Source organism: Anguilla rostrata, chromosome 14 (assembly GCF_018555375.3).
Source record: "Anguilla rostrata isolate EN2019 chromosome 14, ASM1855537v3, whole genome shotgun sequence".
NCBI lineage: Eukaryota > Metazoa > Chordata > Actinopteri > Anguilliformes > Anguillidae > Anguilla > Anguilla rostrata.
Window position 1 is genome coordinate 39,752,077 of NC_057946.1, and position 22,434 is coordinate 39,774,510.

At 48.4% G+C, this 22,434-nt stretch overlaps 1 protein-coding gene across 2 annotated transcripts; it reads left to right on the plus strand.

Moving 5' to 3' along the window:
- The first annotated feature begins 70 nt into the window (after positions 1–70).
- Positions 71–20,889, plus strand: LOC135239049 (V-type proton ATPase 116 kDa subunit a 2-like). Of its 2 annotated transcripts, XM_064307427.1 has the most exons (20): positions 71–1,932; positions 2,668–2,746; positions 3,109–3,206; positions 4,170–4,304; positions 4,917–5,014; positions 6,144–6,270; positions 7,181–7,263; positions 7,595–7,685; positions 9,450–9,662; positions 10,296–10,446; positions 11,144–11,283; positions 12,789–12,946; positions 13,686–13,776; positions 14,446–14,564; positions 15,658–15,868; positions 15,984–16,103; positions 16,325–16,441; positions 19,293–19,410; positions 20,132–20,303; positions 20,764–20,889. In XM_064307427.1, exons 1-20 carry the CDS (start codon positions 1,816–1,818, stop codon positions 20,873–20,875), a joined length of 2,550 nt encoding a protein of 849 aa, XP_064163497.1. In that variant the 5' UTR covers positions 71–1,815; the 3' UTR covers positions 20,876–20,889. The 2 variants fall into 2 exon arrangements, with proteins under 2 accessions (XP_064163497.1, XP_064163496.1); XM_064307426.1 differs by lacking the exons at positions 71–1,932; positions 2,668–2,746; positions 3,109–3,206; ... (3 more) ...; positions 7,181–7,263; positions 7,595–7,685 and having other exon boundaries at positions 9,455–9,662; positions 16,325–16,396.
- The last annotated feature ends 1,545 nt before the right edge of the window (positions 20,890–22,434 follow it).

Genomic DNA, 22,434 nt, shown 5'->3' on the forward strand with positions numbered 1-22,434 from the left:
TATGGAAGGTGAATGTTCCGGTGGTATGCTGGCCAAAGAATTTTAGCACTGGTGGCAGCCAAGCACCAGTGGCTCAGGTACGAAGCTGTGGATGGCCAGGTAACAACATGACAAGCCCAGGCGAATGGACATCAGGTGAGATGCTCGGGTGAGCTCCGTTTGCCGTTTGGCCAAAATCTCGCGTGCCGATAAACCAGGCACCTTTCATTTTGGGCGACAGCAGAAGCGCGTGTGCACCTGGACTAATGGAATGGCCGCCCACCCAACAGAGGCGCGTGCACCTCTTATTTAACTTGGCCACAGTCATGGAACGGATGCGACCATTCCGATAAACGTCACGTCACCCATTAGAGTCCATTATAATTTAATTCCACATTAATTTGTGGTCATGGTCAGAGCTAAGTACATACCGCAAAGTCTGCCCCCACCCCCCACCCCACCCAAAAAAAAACAATCGTCTTCTGTTGACCACCCTCAGTGAGATTGTTTGTTGATAAATGTATCTTAAGTTCTGCCTTAAGATACAGTTAACGCACTTACAATTTTGTCGTACATATTTTTATTAGCATCAAATTTAAAAAGGGGATTTAAATTCAGAATAATCGTGCACAGACGGAACCCTTATGGACGATTAATTTTGTGTAATGCAGACAACTGGGTTCAATTAAACGCTTAACACTAAAACACTTTCTGCTTTAAGCTTCTTTTTGACGTTTAAATACGCGCCATTCGTTGCAAAATTGCCTCGTTGACGTAACGGGAGGTTGCAATCCTCGCTTCATTCCTTAATTCTGAGATATCTGCATGGAGTGGAACACCGGATAACTTGTGGTTTTTCGGTGACAGCTGATAAATAAGCGATTAAGTGGGCAGCAACCGCAGTTGCTGGGTTGCAGTATGCATGACCGCACTTAACACCTCGACGCCAGACCTAATCTGGCCACGAAGACGCGCTTCAGAATAGAGGGCTAAGAGAGGGGGGGAAATACGTGACATTTGAATCATTCATCCTATTTACGGCTCACCCAACCAAATGGAGGCGCTAGGTCAACGCTTATTTCGCATCAATAGGAAAATGTGCCGAGGTAATGCCTGAAGAGATGCTCAGCATCGATGCGGGCACAATCTCCGTTAGTGCAGGATCATGTATTTCACTGCGTCGATAAGATGGGCTGTGTAACAGAATACACATTCCTATGTACAGGTTTGCAGTCTTGTAACAATAGCTATTTTTGTGAGTTGTTCTTGGGTGCGTATCTCTCATTATCTCGTTATCAAGCTTGGTAAATTGGCAAGCCTGTGTTTTCGCTCTAGTAGCGCAGCCTGTACTGTTGAGGTCTGCATGCTCGCTCCAGCCGTCAGTCTGTTTACGGAGACAAGTTTAGCGAGCTTAGCCAGGAGCTAGTCTGTTTTTAACATTTGTAAACTGCCAGCGGAGATTGTACGGACCAGCAAGTCAGCTGATTCCAAACAAAGCCGTCCTGGCCGATACAGAAGACAGGACATTCTCCGGCTGTCAAACTAGAAGGGTTTGGTCCTGAATGGGAAAATGAGGGAAAAAACGTTAGCTGGCGAGGTAGTTTGCTAGGGAAAAATATTCAAATGTCGGTGCTAGCAAGCACGTTACTGTCTTGTGCAAGTTCTCAGAAGAAAGACTATGCGTGTCACTAATTAACGTCTTTGTTTTAGCTTCATAATCGAATGTTTACTATTAGCTAGCCGGGGTTAGCTGCCGTGGCTATCTGGCGTTTCTAGTAGGCTAAGCGAACGGGGCAGGTTGTCTGGGAGTCAAAAAAAAACGGGCCGACAACGAAGATGGGGTCGGTGTTCCGGAGCGAAGAGATGTGCATGGCCCAGCTGTTCCTTCAATCTGGCTCGGCGTACGACTGCATCAGTGAACTGGGAGAAATGGGTCTGGTCGAATTCCGAGATGTAAGTAAGTACGTTTAGCAGCTAATTGATAACGATTGATATTAGGCTATCGTTGCTTTCATTTCAGAATAGCATGTAACTTATATCCTAAGTATTTTATAAGCACTGATGAGTAAACATTTAAATAGAATGATGTATAACACAATAGAAACGTAAAGGATAGCTAGTCAGGATTCCCCTTTGTGTCTGAGTCCCTGGGTGTTGCGAATACGGCGCTCTCCAGTGGCAGGTTAATGACTGTTTAGGAGTGTTTGCTTGGCTTGAATTTCACCGTCGTACACACTTAATAACGTGCCAAAGCGGTATTTTTTTTAAATCTCAGTAATTCGCAAGTGTTAACTGGCCTCGGGAGTATTGCCTGGGACACATGACTGCCAGTCCAAAAAAAAAGAAGAAAAAAAAAAACACGCATAGGCTATATATAGAACAGATTAATGGCTGATCGCAATATAAAATTGTCATTTGCAGGTCAGCAGTCATTAGTGATGTTGATATTTGATTTTTATATAATTACTGTTTAATGCCTGCAAAACACAATTCAATCTGTGAAAGTAAATGCGTGTGTGCGCGCGCGCGTGTGAATGAAACAGATTTTCAGAATGCACATTAGTTTGATTTAAGTGCGCCGCCACAGACTTGCCGACGGACGACATTCATATATCGACATAGTCGGCACAGGTACTGTGTTAATGACATAAGGGTGACGTCAGCCTCAGCTGCTCTCCACCGTTTCAGCTCAACCCCAGCGTCAGTGCTTTCCAGCGCAAGTTCGTCAGCGAGATCAAGAGGTGCGAAGAGATGGAGAGGATTCTGGGTAAGGCAGTTTCCAGTGTTCTTGAGCTCAGAGTTTTGGGGCCTTTGACACTCGTTTATGTATTTTGTATTTTTTAAACCATATATGTACTGGACTAAAAAGGGGAGGGGTGCCCAAAGAGACTGCATTTCCAGGGCCCAGAATTTTGTGCTACACCTCTGTGTGTTAATATATTTGCGGAGGTGAATCTCCGGGGGGGGGGGGGAGGGGGAGGGAGGAGAGAGGGGGAGAGGGCAGATGTGGGCTAGGGAATATTTTAAATCAGGACAGGAAAATCGGCTCGGTGGTACTGCGTCTTTTGGGAAATTGCTTAAGATGCAACGCAATTACAAGGGTGATGCAACGCGCCATTCCTGTTGTAGGGTACCTCCTGAGGGAGATCAGGAAAATGGGGATCCCTCTGCCGGACGTGGAGGTCAGCCCGGGCGCCCCACTACCCAAACAGGTCCTGGAGATAATGGTGGGTCACCTCTCTCTGTCTGTCTGTCTGTCTCTCTCTCTCTTTCCATATGTCTCAAGTTGTTTACTGAAAACAACAGTTGGCTCCCTGCTTAAGCTTCGCCTGATGGGTTTTTCCACCTCTTTCCAAATCTTGATTAGGGAGTGTGTGGATTTATATGTGGGGTTGATTGAACCATTAGAATATTAAGAACGTGTGAGGTAAGGTTGTATCTGTATGGTTTTCACGGTGTAATTTCATACACTGAACTAGTAGTTACTAGTAAGAGTCAAGTGCAATTTGACTTTATGAATGGCCAGGTGGCAGGTAAGATAAGATTTACTTTATTGACCCTGTGGGGTAATTTGTCCTCTGCCTCTACCATCGTAGCTACTTAGGAGCAGTGGGCAGCCACAGTGTAGCACCCGGGGATCAGCTCCAGTTCTGAGGCCAGTGCTTTGGTCAAGGGCAATGGCAGGAGTGCATCTAACCTTGTTGAGTTAATGACTGTACGCAGTGTTTACGACCACATATCTTTTCACAGGTGACTGTGCAACCCATTTTGAGTCCCGCTGAAAGAGGATTATATACGGTTTGGCTGATGCTTGTGACTGGTGTGGTAGTGAACGTACATGGTGTAACGGACGGCGTGGACCACGTGCCATTAGACAGACGGTTGCGTTCGTGCTGTTGTGATCACGTGCAGTTTGAAACACGGTCGCGTTGGTGCTGCTATGACCGTGTGCAGTTTGAAACACGGTCGCGTTTGTGCTGCTGTGACCGTTGCAGTTGACACGGTCACGTTGTCTGCTGTGACGTGGCAGTTTAACACGGTCGCGTTGGTGCTGCTGTGACCGTGTGCAGTTTGACACACGGTCACGTTGGTGCTGCTGTGACCGTGTGCAGTTTGAAACACGGTCGCGTTGGTGCTGCTGTGACCGTGTGCAGTTTGAAACACGGTCGCGTTGGTGCTGTCGTCTCCAGGAGCAGCTGCAGAGGCTGGAGCTGGAGCTGAGCGAGGTCACCAGGAACAAGGAGAAGCTGCAGAAGAACCTTCTGGAACTGATGGAGTACGACCTCATGCTGAGGGTCACCCGCGGGTTCATGCGCCGCAGCGAGGTGAGCGGGCCTCGTTTCAACAACTATGGCTACTGTACAAACCAGCCAAAACCTGCCAAAACCAGCCAGCAGCTCACAGACCTGGCTACAGGGGTCAATCATCTGAGTAAAGAGTTCCAGCTGCAGGGTAAAAACTGTAGCTACATGATTTGAGATGTGGCTACAGGTAAAAGCTCTTTGAATCTTGACCTTGATTAAAGGTTGATGTTCTGCCAAAAGGCTCAAAGCTTTGGCTAATGGGTCCAACCCCAAACCCAAATCTGAAATTTGAATCTTAGATAGGTGTTTTAGCTAAAGCGACAACAGAGCTGAAGACCACACAGAAAAGGTACAAGTAGCCATTTTAAATTTAATCATAGATTCCCATCTGTTTATTAATGAAATAGCGCTAGGTATTTCATGGTAGTGCGCTTCACAGATGGAAGGTAAACGTTAGCTTGCCACTGCACGGTTATGCTAAAACAGTGGGTGGATGTTTTGCTTATTCACAACTGAAAGAGATCATAAAAGGAACGTTCCCATGCGACTCCTGTGGTTTATGAATGTTCTAACACGAGCCTCGCTAACATACGAGCCTCGGTAACCTGAACCCGGTCTTGTGTTCTCTGGCAGCGTGACCAGCTGGGTCCCCGGTACGAGGAGTTCCCCTTCCTGGACAAGGACTCTGTGACTGGCTGCACCAGCATGCAGCGACTGGGGGCCAAACTGGGGTGTGTAGCACTGCCTGTCCCGTTTGCACCCCCGCACAAAACATACATACACGCGCAAGTAAACACACGCAAAATATGCACGCACACACACAAAATACACAGATATACATAGGTATGCACACACACAGACAAAATAGACTTGCTAACACAAGTACACACATATAGAATACACACACACACACGTTGGCGGGCTGGGAGTAGGGAAGGCCTGGCAGGCTGGGAGCGGGGAAGGCCTGGAAGGCTGGGAGTGGGGAAGGCCTGGTGGGCTGGGACCAGGGAAGGCCTGGCAGGCTGGGAGTAGGGAAGGCTTGGTGGGCTGGGAGTAGGGTAGGCCTGACGGGCTGGGAGTATGGAAGGCCTGGTGGGCTGGGAGTAGGAAAGGCTTGGTGGCTGGGAGTAGGGCAGGCTTGGCGGGCTGGGAGTAGGGAAGACCTGGCGGGCTGGGAGTAGGGAAGGCCTGGCAGGCTGGGAGTAGGAAAGGCTTGGTGGCTGGGAGTAGGGAAAGCCTGGCGGGCTGGGAGTAGGGCAGGCCTGGCGGGCTGGGAGTAGAGAAGGCCTGGGGGGCTGGGAGTAGGGAAGGCCTGGTGGGCTGGGAGTGGGGAAGGCCTGGAAGGCTGGGATCGGGGAAGGCCTGGTGGTCCTGGGAGCACTAAAGGCTGGGCAGGCTGGGAGTGGGGAAGGCCTGGCGGGCTGGCCATGGGGAAGGTATGGCGGGCTGGGAGCGGGGAAGGCCTGGTGGGCTGGGAGCGGGGAAGGCCTGGTGGGCTGGGAGTGGGGAAGGCCTGGTGGGCTGGGAGGGGAAGGCCTGGCGGCTGGGAGCGGGAAGGTCTGGCGGGCTGGGAGCGGAGAAGACCTGGCAGCAGGGCGTGGAGAAGCCCTGGTGGGTGGGAGCGGGGAAGGCCTGGCGGGTGGGAGTGGGGAAGGTCTGGCGGGCTGGGAGCGGGGAAGGCCTGGTGGGCTGGGAGTGGGGAAGGTCTGGCGGGCTGGGAGCGGAGAAGGCCTGGCAGCAGGGCGCGGGGAAGCCCTGGTGGGCGGGAGCGGGGAAGGCCTGGCGGGTGGGAGTGGGGAAGGCCTGGCGGGCTGGGAGCAAGGAAGACCTGGCGGGCTGATGGTTTCATTGCCGCTGCAGGTTCATCTCCGGCCTCATCCAGCGTGCCAAGATGGAGGCGTTCGAGCGCATGCTGTGGAGAGTGTGCAAAGGCTACACCATCCTCAGCCACTCTGAGCTGGACGAGTGCGTGCAGGACCCTGACACGGTGAGCCAATCGCTGCGAGGCATGGCCAATGCTCAGCCAATCACTGGACGGCACGAGACGCAGGCAGCCAATTGCTATGCAGCATGGGCTGGGGTCAGACAATCGCTGTGTGGCACAGTCCGTGGTAAGCCAATCACTGTGCGGCAGGGGCCGTGGGCTGCAGGTAAACCGTGAGGCTCGCGCACCTCAGAGGGTCAGGGCAATCACATGGCTCTCTGTTTGCCCCCTAATGTAGTCCTTTTAGTAATGTAGGCCTTAGTTACTGTACCCTGGGTGAACAGGCTGCTCATAACCATTGTTCATTCACCCAAATAGTGGTTGTTGGGCTGCAAAATATAGATTGAATCTAGGCCTGTGTGTGCTTGAAAAAACTGCTTTTGACCCAAACATTTGTCAGTTTGATTGTCGTTTATTCTGTTTCTGGCTGTTCACGCAGTGGGCATGCCCTCATGGGCATTTAATGTGTCTTGGCCTAATTGCCTGGTAAGCGGCTTTGAATAAATGTACCTGCCACAGAAACGTAATCAATATACGGCCAGTCTGTGACTCGGCTCGTAACCGCAAGATATTTTTAGCCTTCGTAACGCGCGGCTGAAAGTAATTTATTTTGGGACGTGGTATCATGAATTTTAATGCTTGTCGTCATTCCCTTGTTATCTTTTCGTGTAGGGTGGGCCCATTCGCATTCTATTATTACCCCATCAGTTTGCTGTTAGTTCTTCTTTAGTTTTTTTTTTTTCCTGCTACTTATTCTGTCCCTCTGTCCCCATAAAATTGCTTTCTGCTGAGCACTGAGGACTGGCTGAGGCTAAATATATCTCGCGGGTGTTTTAGCAGCACCTGCAATGCAGATAGCTGTGTCAGCCGTTTGATTCCTGGTCTCCCTGCTCCCCCCCCCCCCGGCTTTCAGGGCGAGCCCACCAAGAGCGTGGTCTTCCTCATCTCCTTCTGGGGCGATCAGATCGGCCAAAAGGTGCAGAAGATCTGCGACTGGTAGGTGTCCATGACAACCCCCTAAATTTACTGTCCTCCTTGTTTGTTTAACTGAGCTTCTATCACATAATTATAATGAAAAGAAAATCAATCAATCAACTCTTAATAGTAGTACTCCCACAACTGTTACTTCTGCTATTAGTTCTACTACTGATATCAAGAAGACTTAATTATGAAAAATAACTATTTATGTATTGCGTTGATGATGATTATTAATTGCAACACTAATATATCAATTATCTAATATTGATTATTTAGTTATTATTTGTACTTCAAAATATTATTATTACTATTATTATTATTTACACCCCCCCCCCTTTTGGTGTCCCAGTTACCACTGTCACTTGTACCCCCACCCGGACAGCGCAGAGGAGAGGGAGGAGGTGATGGAGAGTCTAAAGACTCGACCAGACCAACTCGCAGTGACACTCCTCCAAGACTACGTCGTTACACTACTACTCAGATTACACTCATTACCACTCACTCAGAGTAACTACAGCTGAGTTACACACTCACTACTCAGAATAACTACAGCCCAGTTACACACTCACTACTCAGAATAACTACAGCCCAGTTACACACTCACTACTCAGAATAACTATAGCCCAGTTACACACTCACTACTCAGAATAGCTACAGCTTACTTACACTCACTACTCAGAATAACTACAGCTCAGTTACACACACACTACTCAGAATAACTACAGCCCAGTTACACACTCACTACTCAGAATAACTACAGCTCAGTTACACACACACTTATCAGAATAACTACAGCCCAGTTACACACTCACTACTCAGAATAGCTACAGCTTAGTTACACACTCACTACTCAGAATAACTACATGTCAGTTACACACTCTCTACTCAGAATAACTACATCTCAGTTACACACTCACTACTCAGAATAACTACAGTTCAGTTACACACTCACTACTCAAAATAACTACAGCTACACACTCACTACTCAGAGTAACTAGAGCCCAGTTACATACTCACTACTCAGAATAACTACAGTTCAGTTACACACTCACTACTCAAAATAACTACAGCTACACACTCACTACTCAGAGTAACTACAGCTCAGTTACACACACACTACTCTGAATACAGCCGAGTTACACACTCACTACTCAGAATAACTACAGCTCAGTTACACACACACTACTCAGAATAACTACAGCCCAGTTACACACTCACTACTCAGAATACTACAGCTAGTTACACTCACTCTCAAATAACTCAGCTCAGTTAAACACTCAGATCTACAGCCCAGTTACACACTCACTACTCAGAATAACTACAGCTCAGTTACACACACACTACTCAGAATAACTACAGCCCAGTTACACACTCACTACTCAGAATAACTACAGCCCAGTTACACACTCACTACTCAGAATAGCTACAGCTTAGTTACACACTCACTACTCAGAATAACTACATGTCAGTTACACACTCACTACTCAGAATAACTACATCTCAGTTACACACTCACTACTCAGAATAACTACAGTTCAGTTACACACTCACTACTCAAAATAACTACAGCTACACACTCACTACTCAGAGTAACTACAGCCCAGTTATATACTCACTACTCAGAATAGCTACAGCTACTCAGCTCAGTTACACACTAACGTCCTGTCTCCAGTTCCTTACAGATTTTTCGAGCTAGATACTGGAGTATTGTTGACTATCGCTACAATATGCACTTTCTATAGCTAAAAAGTAACATGAAGGCTATTATTAGTAAATTAACACGTTATAGAGGATGTCTTTAACAAGTTGCAGACAACAGGCAGTGTGGACTGTAGGCAGTAGGCTAACCAAGACTAAGACCAAGACTAACTTAAAAAGATGCACATCATAAATATATAGTCCTGCATCTTTCTAATTTCACTGATCTGCGCCTTTCTCGGCGTCCTGACAACAAGCATCCTTTAGAATGGTTGCCAAGCGATGGCGCGCATCGTCTCTCAGGCGCATCTGTGACGTCATTACGTCTGTCTGTAGGGGAGTTGGAAGCAAACGCGGCAGCAACCAAAAACACAAAGCCCAAAAAAGGACTGGGACATAACACTACTCAGAATGCCTACAGTCCGGTTTGCTCAGTGCAGTATTTTACAGTATCTTAAAGGCTTGTGCAGGATGCCCGTGACGCATTTCTCTCTCGTCCACGCCAGGTCCTCCACAGGACGGAGGAGTACCTGAGACAGGTGCTGGACAAGGCCTCGGAGTCCGTCTGCACCTGGGTGATCCAGGTGAAGAAGATGAAGGCCATCTACCACATCCTCAACCTGTGCAGCTTCGACGTCACCAACAAGTGTCTGATCGCCGAGGTGTGGTGTCCCGTCAATGACCTCGCGGCCCTGCGGGGGGCGCTGGAGCAGGGCTCGGTGAGTGAGCGCCCCTGTGACACAGGGCAGCCTTCCCAGGGCCTGTGAGTGGGCAGGCCTTGGGTTATAGGGCATCCCCAGCGGTGCGTGCCGGCAAGGGGACATCGAGCCTTTTATTTAAGCCCAGAGTGGCTGGAGCTGCTTTATCACATGTGATTGACCTGCTGATCTGAGCTGATCCTTGAGTTTGGCTGTGGAGTGCAGAACCTGATGGGTGCTCTCCATAGCAATTTTTTTGTGATTTACTGATTACCTTATTGATTCTGATCTTGACATTTGGGAATGTTTTGCTAAATCATTTGTTAGGTATGTAGGGCTAGACCAAAAGCACGAAAGAAAAACAAAAATGTAACCCTATTCCCCTTAACCCCTGCAGTCCCCCATTGGTTCAAATGAGTAAGTGATTGGCTGCAGTCGGTAGCTCCTCCCATTATGAGCCTCCCTCTTCCATCCTTCAACCCCCCCCACCCCACTGTCCACAGTTTACACTGATGAAGAGTGCCATCATGGCTATCTCTAGCTGATTATACGCGTGTGATTGGGCTCTGTGTAGTGTTGAGTGGGTGCTGGAATGTCACCCTTCTGTTCTGTCTGGGTTAAGGTTTTTCTTTTTTTTGTCATTTACCACCGTAGAGGAAAAGCGGCGCCAACATCCCTTCTTTCGTAAATCGTATCCCTAGCAACGGGACGCCCCCCACTCTACTGAGGACCAACAAGTTCACCTCGGGATTCCAGAACATCGTGGACGCCTATGGTGTGGGCAGCTATCGGGAGGTCAACCCAGGTGAGAGGAGGTGGGGCCAGGTTAGTTGAGGCGGGGCCAGGTGAGAGGAGGCGGGGCCAGGTTAGTGGAGGTGAGGCCAGGTGAGAGGAGGCGGGGCCAGGTTAGTGGAGGTGAGGCCAGATGAGAGGAGGTGGGCCCAGGTTAGTGGAGGTGAGCCCAGGTGAGAGAAGGCAGGGCCAGGTTAGTGGAGGCGGGGCCAGGTTAGTGGAGGCGGGGCCAGGTTAGTGGAGGTGAGGCCAGATGAGAGGAGGTGGGCCCAGGTTAGTGGAGGCGGGGCCAGGTTAGTGGAGGTGAGGCCAGATGAGAGGAGGTGGGCCCAGGTTAGTGGAGGTGAGCCCAGGTGAGAGAAGGCAGGGCCAGGTGGTAGGGGGCGGGGCCAGGTGAGAGCGAACTGGGCTGCCGCCCCCTGCCGGGCTCCATGAGTAGCACGGATAAGCTGAACTTAGCTTAGTCTAGAAAGCAGCGAGTATCTGTTTGATAGAGGATTTGATGACACACACTTTCACACACACGCACGCTCTCTCTCACACGCACACACACAGACTCTCACACATGTGCACGCGCACACACACACTCTCTCTCTGTCTCTCTCTCTCTCACACACACACACACTCACACACACACAGACTTTCACGCACGCATGCACACTCACACGCTCAGTATCTTTATCCTGCCTTTGTGTGTGTTCCCCTGGAAGCCCCCTACACCGTGGTCACCTTCCCCTTCCTGTTTGCGGTGATGTTCGGGGACCTGGGTCACGGCGTCATCATGGTGCTGTTTGCGCTCTGGATGGTTCTCTGTGAGAAGGACCCCAAGGTGAAGCGGAACCGGAACGAGGTAAGAGAGGTGGGGGTGGGGACGGGGGTGGGGACGGGGGTGGACAAAGGTGCAGTCAACCCCATGATGGGTGGAGCTACCATATGCTGCCAATCATGGACGTGTTTGAGCCAATTAAAAGACAGGGCTCTATGTTAACATTTTTTCCAAGGAGCACATGCGCTCCTAAATTTTAAAAGGTAGGTTCACGCTAATGCATCCTAATTAGTAGATGTGCTCCTAGATTATTTTTCCAGTTAGCACACATTCATTTTCTGGGGAATATGCCTAAAATGGGAGCAGTATAGGGCCCTGAAAGACCTTTCTTTCCACAGTGAAATGGCATAACTGGTTTCAGATCAGAGAGCCGCTGGAATCATTTGATATTTCTAATTCATTTTGGGAGTGAGACAGAACTGGTGAATCCACAGGGATTTGGATTAGTCTTGCTTTGTGTTTGTGATGCTTTTAAAGTGTAATTTAATTATTCTGCACTTTATTAGTGGTACAAAACTCCTCCTGGGAGTGTTTCTCTAGTGTTGTTTGTTCAGTGTTACAATGATGTGCCCCTGGGAGTTTTTCTCTAGTGTTGTTTGCTCTGTGTTACAGTAATGTGCTCCTGTGTGGCTGGGAGTGTTTCTCTAGTGTTGTTTGTTCAGTGTTACAGTGATGTGCTCCTGGGAGTTTTTCTCTAGTGTTTTTTGTTCAGTGTTACAGTGATGTGCTCCTGGGAGTTTTTCTCTAGTGTTGTTTGTTCAGTGTTACAGTGATGTGCTCCTGGGAGTTTTTCTCTAGTGTTTTTTGTTCAGTGTTACAGTGATGTGCTCCTGGGAGTTTTTCTGTAGTGTTGTTTTTTCAGTGTTACAGTGATGTGCTCCTGGGAGTTTTTCTGTAGTGTTGTTTTTTCAGTGTTACAGTGATGTGCTCTTGGGAGTTTTTATCTAGTGTTGTTTGCTCTGTGTTACAGTGAGGGTTGCCAGTTAGATCCCCCGCCGCCCTGGGCGTGTCGAAGTGTCCCTGAGCAAGACACCTAACCCCTAATTGCTCCCAACGAGCTGATTGGTACCTTGCATGGCAGCCTTTCACCGTTGGTGTGTGAGTGTGTGTGTGAATGGGCGAATGAGAGGCATCAATTGTAAAGCGCTTTGGATAAAAGCGCTATATAAATGCAGTCCATTTTACCATTTGCTCCTGGGAGTGTTTCTCTAGTGTTGTTTGCTCTGTGTTACAGTGATGTGCTCCTGTGTCTCTGGGAGTGTTTCTCTAGTGTTGTTTGCTCAGTGTTACATTGATGTGGTCCTGGGAGTTTTTCTCTAGTGTTGTTTGTTCAGTGTTACATTGATGTGGTCCTGGGAGTGTTTCTCTAGTGTTGTTTGTTCAGTGTTACATTGATGTGGTCCTGTGTGTCTGGGAGTGTTTCTCTAGTGTTGTTTGCTCAGTGTTACAGTGATGTGCTCCTGTGTGTCTGGGAGTGTTTCTCTAGTGTTGTTTGCTCAGTGTTACAGTGATGTGCTCCTGTGTGCCAGGTCTGGAGGCTGTTTTTTGAGGGCCGCTACATGATCCTGATGATGGGGCTCTTCTCCATCTACACGGGACTCATCTACAACGAGTGCTTCTCCAAACCGCTCAACATCTTCAGCTCAGGCTGGAGCGTGAGGGCCATGTTTACAGAGCTGCAGTGGACGTGAGTCACACACACACACATATAACACACACACATGCACATACACACACACAAACACATAACACACACACATAATACACACACATACACACGTGCGTGCACATACACACACACACAAACACATAACACACACACACAATACACACACACACACATTCGCACACAGACATATAATATACATACACACACACACACACACAATACATACACACACACCTTCGCACACAGACATATAATACACACACTTACACACACACACATTCACATATACACACAAATACATAACACACACACACATAATACACACACACACAATCACATAATACACACACACATACACATAATACACACACACACACATTCGCACACAGACATATAATACACACACAAACACACACACACACACACAGTACACATACATAAAATATACAGATTTGAATTCTCAAATTTATGTTTGAACTTGGGGGGAAAAAAAGTTTGAACTATATTTGAACATTTATAAAATTTGATTGGCCTAGCACACAGGGCCAGCCAGGCAGTCACAGAAACGCACATGAATGCACACAGACACAAATGCGTCCAAACAAGCATACGCATCAACGTACACTTACACACACAGCCTTACAGCCTCTCTCCTTTGTGATCGGACACAGACATTATTGTTCTCATTGTCCTTGTTCATGTGAGTTGTGATATTTGCATTAATGGACGTTTGCCTTGACCATTCTCTGTCTCGAAGGAACGAAACTCTTTCCACAAACTCCCTGCTCACCCTTGATCCCAATGTCACCGGCGTCTTCAACGGCCCCTACCCGTTCGGCATTGATCCGGTAAGCACCTGTTCATACTGGTCAGCAGAGTATACCATTACCCACACGCACATGCATACACACACATACACGTACCAGGAGCTTGGTTAGTAGCTAGGAGGTCCGTTGCGTTGTGCACTTTGTGTATTATGTATATAATGTATGTATGTGCTGTATGTATTGTAGGTACCTGCCTTAAATGTATGTATAATGACCAATGTGCAGTTGTGCTGTCCTATTGTGTGTTATTATGTATACTGTCTTCGTACAGCAAGCACCAGATGTGTCTAAAACAAATTTCCTTCGGGACAATAAAGTCTATCTTATCTTACCATGCAGTCACTCGCGCACACACCCACCCTTGTCCTTCCTGTCACATTATGTCAGGATGTGTTCCAAAGAGTCAGGTGTAGGTGCATCAGTCAAAAGAAGTGTCATCTTAACGGTACATTCCATGTGGATGACACTGACAGATTTGCATATAATCAGGTTTAATGTGCTTCGTCTAATCATTGTAATTTATTCTTTATCTGGATTTGTTGCTGACTTAAGCAGGTATTACTGAGCATCAGGCCTCCCACTTTGTGATTAGAATAAAAGACACCGCACCATTACAGCGTCTGGTGTCTGGCTGTGTGCAGACGCGTTGAGTCTAAACGGCCCTCACGTTTCCCCTCCTGATCCTCGCAGATTTGGAACATGGCGTCCAATCGGCTCACCTTCCTCAACTCCTACAAGATGAAGATGTCCGTCATCCTGGGGGTTCTCCACATGACCTTCGGGGTCGTCCTGGGCGTCTTCAACCACCTGTGAGTGACACGCCTCTCTCCGCCCCAGAAACGCCACGGGGCCGGGGGCTGTATGTCTGAAAGGATCTAACGGCCCTCTGGGTCGTACCGGTTATATAAACCAGTATTAAAATGTATGTAAATGTGATTTAACCTGCGGTAAAGGAGAAATCCCCATAAATTCTGCTTTTCTCGAACCACATTACTTTACAGGCATTTAGCTCTTATCCAGAGCGACTTTTTTTTACATAGCATTGTATCCATGTATACCATTAGATAGCAATGCAGGTTAAGTACCTTGCTCAAGGTTTACCACGGCAGTGTCCTCCTGGGGAATCAAACCTGTAACCTTGTTGGACTATGCTGGAACTGATCACCTTTGCTGTGCAGTCTGTTCGCCTGCCTCATGATATCATGGACTTCTCATAAAGCACAAAAAAACTCATTTTTTCCCCAATTTTTTGGCATCAACAAGAACACTTCAACTTTAACTGGCTTTCAAAAAAAATTTTCTCAGGGATTTTTTAATTTGACATGGGGTTTGTGCTGGATAGTGCTTGTTACATATTTGTGGTATTATAGGAGGTAATATCTGCCATGCCTTGTATCATCAATTTTTTTCCAAAATTCCCATGTTGGCAACAGTTTTGAAAATGCATTTGCGCTGGTCGTTTTTCCCCTGCCTTGTTGTGCAAGCGCAAGTGCTCTGGTGTACTGGGCTTCATTTGCGCATGAAGCGCACCGCTCTGACGCAGCAGCTGCGCAGTGACTGCACGGCTCCACAGGGGACTGCGGGGCATGCGTGTCTGCACCTTCCCAAACCGACGGACAACAGTGCAGCAATTAGACAGGCCTAAACATGCGACTGGCCCTTCTGCGCTGACAGAAAATTTTAAAAGAAAAAAGAAAGCAAGGGGTTGAGGACAGCTGTAAAGTTGCAGTTATGCTCGCTGAGCACCAGGGGGCAGACTCTAGCTGTAAAGTTGCAGTTATGCTCACTAAGCACCAGGGGGCAGACTCGAGCTGTTAAGTTGCAGGTACACTCGTTGAACACCAGGGGGCAAACTCGAGCTGTAAAGTTATTGATTGCACTCTCTTTCCTCGCTCCTCCCAGGCACTTCCGGCAGAAGTTTAACCTGTACCTGGTCTTCCTCCCGGAGCTGCTGTTCCTGCTCTGCCTGTTCGGCTACCTGGGCTTCATGATCCTGTACAAGTGGCTGGCCTTCTCGGTGCGGGACTCCCGCACGGCACCCAGCGTCCTGGTCCACTTCATCAACATGTTCCTGATGAAGGGGAGCGGCGAGCCCGCCCTGTACCCCGGCCAGGTGGGGCCCCTCCCGGCCACGCCCACGCCCCGCGGGGGCGGCGTCCCATTGGCTCGTTTCCCTGAAGGCGTGCGTGCCGTGTGACGCTCTCTCTCTCCTGTCCTCTCTGGCGCAGATGGTGGTCCAGGTGCTGCTGCTGATGATTGCGCTGCTGTCTGTGCCCGTGCTGCTGTTGGGGAACCCCATTTACCTGTACTGGCTGCACCACGGGGCCCGGAACCAGGGCACATACCGCGTACGTGTGTGTGTGTACTGTGTTTGTGTGTGTGTGTGTGTGTGTGTGTGTGTGTGTACTGTGTGTGTGAGTGCGTGTGTGCGTGTGTGTGTTTTTGTAGTCTGTATAGTGTGTATGTAGTGTGTGTGTGTGTGTGTGTGTGTGTGGTGTATGTGGTATATGTAGTATAGGTGGTATACGTGGTGTATATAGTGATGTAATGTGCTCTCTGGTCTCTGCAGGGCTATGAGAGAGTTCAGAGGGGAAGTGTGGAGGATCTGTCTGTGACCCTGTCCCAGGACATGGAGGAGGGGGTCAGTCACAGCGACCACTCCACCAACCGGGAAGCTCAGCCAGAGGTCAAAAACACTGCCACGACCCTGACCGTAATCACGATGACCACGACTGTAACCACCACGACTGCAATCATCACCACCACGACCCTGACCGTAATCATGATGACCACAATCATCACCACCACGACCCTGACCGTAATCATGATGACCACAATCATCACCACCACGACCCTGACCGTAATCATGATGACCACAATCATCACCACCACGACCCTGACCGTAATCATGATGACCACAATCATCACTACCACGACCACGACCGTAATCACGGTGACCACGACTGTAACCACCACGACCACGACCGTAATCACGATGACCATGACTGTAACCACCTCTACCACAACTCTAGCCGCCACGATCGTAATCACCACAATCATGAACGCAACTTCCGCAACCTCAACCGTAATCACGATTATGACCGAAACAATCATAACCTTGACTGTAACCACGGTGGCCATGACCAGCAGAACCATGACCATAACCATCAAAGCCACGACTGTAACCACTAAGACCATGACAGTAACCGTCATGACCACAACTGTAACCATCAGGCATTGACCATAACCACCACATTCATGACCATAGCCAACATGACCATATCCTCCACAACCATGACTTTAACCTCCATGACCAAAACCACCATGACCATAATCACCAAAACCACCATGACTGTATCCACCACAGCGATAACAACATAACCAAAATCACCATGAACATGACCATGGCACTCAAAACTACATGACCATGAACAATTCTAGCACAACCATGACCATTATCACCATAACCAAAATCACTATGACCAGAACTGGTATCCACCACAACCATGACCATAACCTGCATGACCAAATGCTAAAAATGTCCACAATCACAATCTGCATTTACAAACCCACAAGCACAACCACAAAGATTGTTACCTTGACCATGTCCACAGTACAATCACCACTGCCTTGACCACAGTCCCCATCATGGTTGCATTTTGATGATTATATTAATCAATTTTTTCCCTGTCCCTGTAATGTAGTATAATGGTTCCTTGTCACTGCTATGTATTTCCATCCTTGTAAAATGTTTCCTGCTTCATACAATGCAACATCCTTGTTTCTCTGTCCCTGTAATGACTGTTTCCTGTCTGTGTAATGTAAAAAGTGTGTGTGGCAAACACGCCTGCCACAGGCCACCGAAGTGGCTTTTCTTTGGGGCCCTCCAGCACAGAGACACAGGGAGAAGATGTTAAAACAGTCCACATTTATTTGCAAGGGTCGGCAAGATGTTATAGCCGAGGAGCAGATGTTAACACACTGTCATGACAGAGAGGCTTCCCTGTGTGGGTGGGGATGGCAGATTTAACCTGTGCGCAGTAATTACCTCACTACGCACAGGTGCAGCCACTCCTGTTCCTGGGTCCAATTAGCCTGGCCAATTATCTAATTATTAACCAATTATCCAATTGGCCAGGTCTAATTAGCTTGACCCAGGCAGGTGTGGCTGCTTAAACCAGCCATCCCCACACCACATACCCCCAACGCCAAACTGAGGCCAGGGAGAATCCCTGGCCGAAGCCTACTCCCCCCCCCCCCAGCACTCCAACCAAGCGAGAAAAAAAAAAACGAAACAAAAAACCAAGCGCCCTTAACACTTTAAGGGCCCCGGAACAGTCCAGTGCACAGCCGTGACCCTCCCCCGGATGATGAGGCAGCCCTCCCCCCTCCTCCCTCTCGGAGCACGGGGATTCCTGGGCTGCTCAGCTGGTTGGTGGGGATGTCACCGGCTTGGGCTGTTCCAGGGGCTGTGGTGGGGTGGTTGGGCTGGTGGGCTGGCTGGGCTGGCTTCCTTGTGGCGCTGGGGACCAGGAACCCTTGCAGGTGTGGTGGCCGCCAGTCGGCTCTGCTGGAAGGCTGGTGCAGGCTTTCCCCTTCACGGGCTCCGGGCAACCCAACCAGGCCAAAACGATGAACTAAAACAACCAACAGACAAGAAAGGAAGCAATACGGCGCGGCCACTGCTTGTGCGCCGCCCGTAGCTGACCCGCCTTCCCGGCCAAGTCCAGCTCACGGCGCGACCACCTCTCGTGCGCCGCCCGTAGCTGACCCGCCTTCCCGGCCAAGTCCAGCTCCCCAGCGTCCCAGCTGAGGATCGCTTCCTTCCCCTCCGTGGTCATCTCCCGCTCCCCGTTTTTGGCCTGGAGGATCCGCCCAAAGCCCTGTCAGGAACACCGCAGCTGTTCCTCCTCCAGTGCGCTTCCTGGCTGGCCCTCCTGTGCCTCTTTCTTGTGCCGGAGAAGCCCCACGTTGGGCGCCACTGTGGCAAACACGCCTGCCACAGGCCACCGAAGTGGCTTTTCTTTGGGGCCCTCCAGCACAGAGACACAGGGAGAAGATGTTAAAACAGTCCACATTTATTTGCAAGGGTCGGCAAGATGTTATAGCCGAGGAGCAGATGTTAACACACTGTCATGACAGAGAGGCTTCCCTGTGTGGGTGGGGATGGCAGATTTAACCTGTGCGCAGTAATTACCTCACTACGCACAGGTGCAGCCACTCCTGTTCCTGGGTCCAATTAGCCTGGCCAATTATCTAATTATTAACCAATTATCCAATTGGCCAGGTCTAATTAGCTTGACCCAGGCAGGTGTGGCTGCTTAAACCAGCCATCCCCACACCACAGTGTGAATCCCTGTTTGTGTTGCCTAGCGATCGTGCTGTCTGTGTTTCTGTGGCAGTGTTTGTGTTGCCTAGCGATCGTGCTGTCTGTGTTTCTGTGGCAGTGTCTGTGTTGCCTAGTGACCGTGCTCTCAGTGTTTCTGTGGCAGTGTCTGTGTTGCCTAGTGACCGTGCTCTCTGTGTTTCTGTGGCAGTTTGCTCTGGGGGACGTGCTCCTGCACCAGGCCATTCACACCATAGAGTACTGCCTGGGCTGCATCTCCAACAGCGCCTCCTACCTGCGGCTGTGGGCGCTGAGCCTGGCGCATGCCCGTGAGTTCAGTACAGACCCTCACAGAGAGCCGATGAGAAGTACTGTGGCACTCAATATAACACACACATACACGCAAATACACATACACTCGTACACGCACACACACACACACACGGGCACACACACAAATATGCATACATTCGTTCACGCACACGCATACACACATACACACACACAAAATACGCATACACAAACACACACACAAATATGCATACACACGCACATGCATGCACGCACACACACAGAGACAGACACGCACATGCTCCCATACAAATACGCATACACTCACACACACGCACGCACACACATACACACACTCAAATACACATGTATTATGGACATGCACAAAAACACACGCACAAGTACGCACGCACATTATTTTTCTATTTTGAAGAATATTATATTGTGAACAAATATTATGCACATGTTTATTTTATACGCTATTATTTTTGTGAAAAAGAGATGCTCATGCCGTAAGATTGCATTTTATTGGGTTAGGGTTCAGTATAATTACAGCTCTGCGGGCTCCTGATGTGCAGCTTCACTGGTTAAGCTCTCGCCTACCTACAGAAAAGGATTCCCACAAATACTGCCTCTGACCCTGTCTTTGTGTGTGTCTGTGTGTGTGCTTGCGTATGTATCTGTTTACATGTGTGTGCCCGTATGTGTGTGTGTATTTGTGTGTGCGCGCGTGTGTGTATCTGTGTGTGCGTGTGTCAGAGCTGTCGGAGGTGCTGTGGGACATGGTGATGCGGCTGGGTTTCCGTGGAGACACGGGCGTGGGGGCGGTGCTCCTGGCTCTGGTGTTCAGCCTGTTCGCCGTCCTCACCGTGTCCATCCTTCTGCTGATGGAGGGGCTGTCTGCTTTCCTGCACGCGCTCAGACTGCACTGGTCAGTATCACACGCAAACACGCACATGTACACACACACTCACACTCATACGCACACTCATACATACTCACACACTCACACACTCATACACCCACACACTCACACTCATATACTCATATACACTTACACACTCACTCTCATACAGTCACACACTCACACTCATACTCACACACACACACACACACACATGCACACAGAACACGTATGTGACACTCAGACTTCCATAAACTCAGTTACAAGGGGCACGCTGTCTCTTCGTTTCTTTTTCTCTTACAGACAGACTGCTCTCGCTCGAGGCTGTTTTCAGATTCTGAGTTCTGAGTTGCAGCACAGACTGTTAGAATCTCGCTCTAATCCTAACCCCCACTTTACTTAGTTGTTGTGTAGTCCTGGTTATTTCTCAGGGTTCTCTCTGACTGGGTTGTGAACAGGTCCTATTTTTCACTGTCCTTCTCTACAGGGTGGAGTTCCAGAACAAATTCTACAGTGGGACCGGCATCAAGTTCATCCCTTTCTCCTTCTCACTGCTGCAGTCCGGACTGGACCAGGACGTGCTGATCGGGGAGGTGTGAGGGGAGGAGAGTGGGGGGGGGGGGCAGTGGGGCGGGGTGGGGGCCGCAGTGGCACCTCGTAGTTTCTGACAGGTTCCCCACACTGACAGGCTTTCACACACGCAAGCCTGTTCCTGTGTCATTCTTACGGTTTCTCCCATAACCTTTTCACATGCAGGGTGTAGATGTCTGTTCAGCGGTGGGCTTCTGTCTTCATAAAGGCCACGTCCTGTGTGATCAGCAAGGGAGGAGTGTTTGGTTTTCTCTTATCCGAAAATGACATTTCCTTGCCATCCGGGCCAAAAAGCGAAAAGAGAAACACCTGATTAACATACGGTATTATTATACGTTTATTATACGTATTCTTGTTCTTATTAATAATAATAAATACTAATCAATAATAACGGTTGGTGATGATAATTATTTCATCAAGATAATAGCAACAGTATTAGATGCTGGAGATGTTGTGGTGTGGTGATACTGAAGCTGTTATCCTGATGAATGTTATGATTAAAATGATGTTGATGATGCTTTATTATAACTATTATTTATTGTCTTTATCGAGCAGCTCAGGCTGCTGTGCGTTTGAGGTTAGGGAGGGAGAGTGGTTAGCGTCTGCTCACAGGTGCAGTGTGTCTCCTCATAATCTGAGCGTATTTGTATTGTATAACGTGTTCCGTCCACCATCAGCATTTTACGGCAAACCATATCAACTCTGGATCCGGGTTTATGATGCCCCTGCAAGAATATCCAGGACTATTTTTCTTCTTTTTTTTCACCAAAAATAGTTGTTTTTGTTTGTTTGTTTGTTTTTTACTTTAAGGTTTAGTTACCTTTAACCTGCATATCAAATTGGAGCTTGAATCTCATTTTATATGAAATGATCATGTCGTATGAATAATGGCATCAGTCATATTAAATCACAAAAAAGCACATATGAATGCCATGGTTATGTTATCAGTACGGTCAGTGTTTGCTAAATTATTTGATAAAAGTGAGGGCGAGGTTATCTTGTACTGTCAATGCTGGCCTTGCTTTGGAAGACGGTATTTGGGTAAAAAGTGAACTGCAGAGCCTCTTTCCACCAGTAGGTGGTGACATTGCTTCTTCTGATATTTAGTACAGGGTCCTGTGGGTCTGGAGGCTGGAAGTTTTATTGGCAAAACGAGGAGGTCTGGCTCCTGTGACTGTAGATTTAAAAACTCTTTTGGTCATGTCTTTGACTCTTGTACAGGGTTTTTTTTTTGTTTAAAAATTATGCATCATCAGTGCAGAATTGTTCCATTGGCTAATTTCTGTATGGTGATCTTTTTTTGAAGATGTGGAAAAAAAACTGACTTTAGTTGAACTGTAGCTGAAAAAGGAGTCCTCATTAATTTATTTCACTGTTCCACCAGAAATAGGGAACAGATGTTTATTTTCAGTTTATTCACTTCATTTGAATGTTTTCAAATAAACATAAATGTAAGCAAATAAATCAGACGACTTGATTAAAGTGGTAGTCCAGTGTGTTTTTTCATGCAGTGTAATATATGGAGTCCTACTTTTTAATTTACAGACTCAAAATGCACATAAAATCA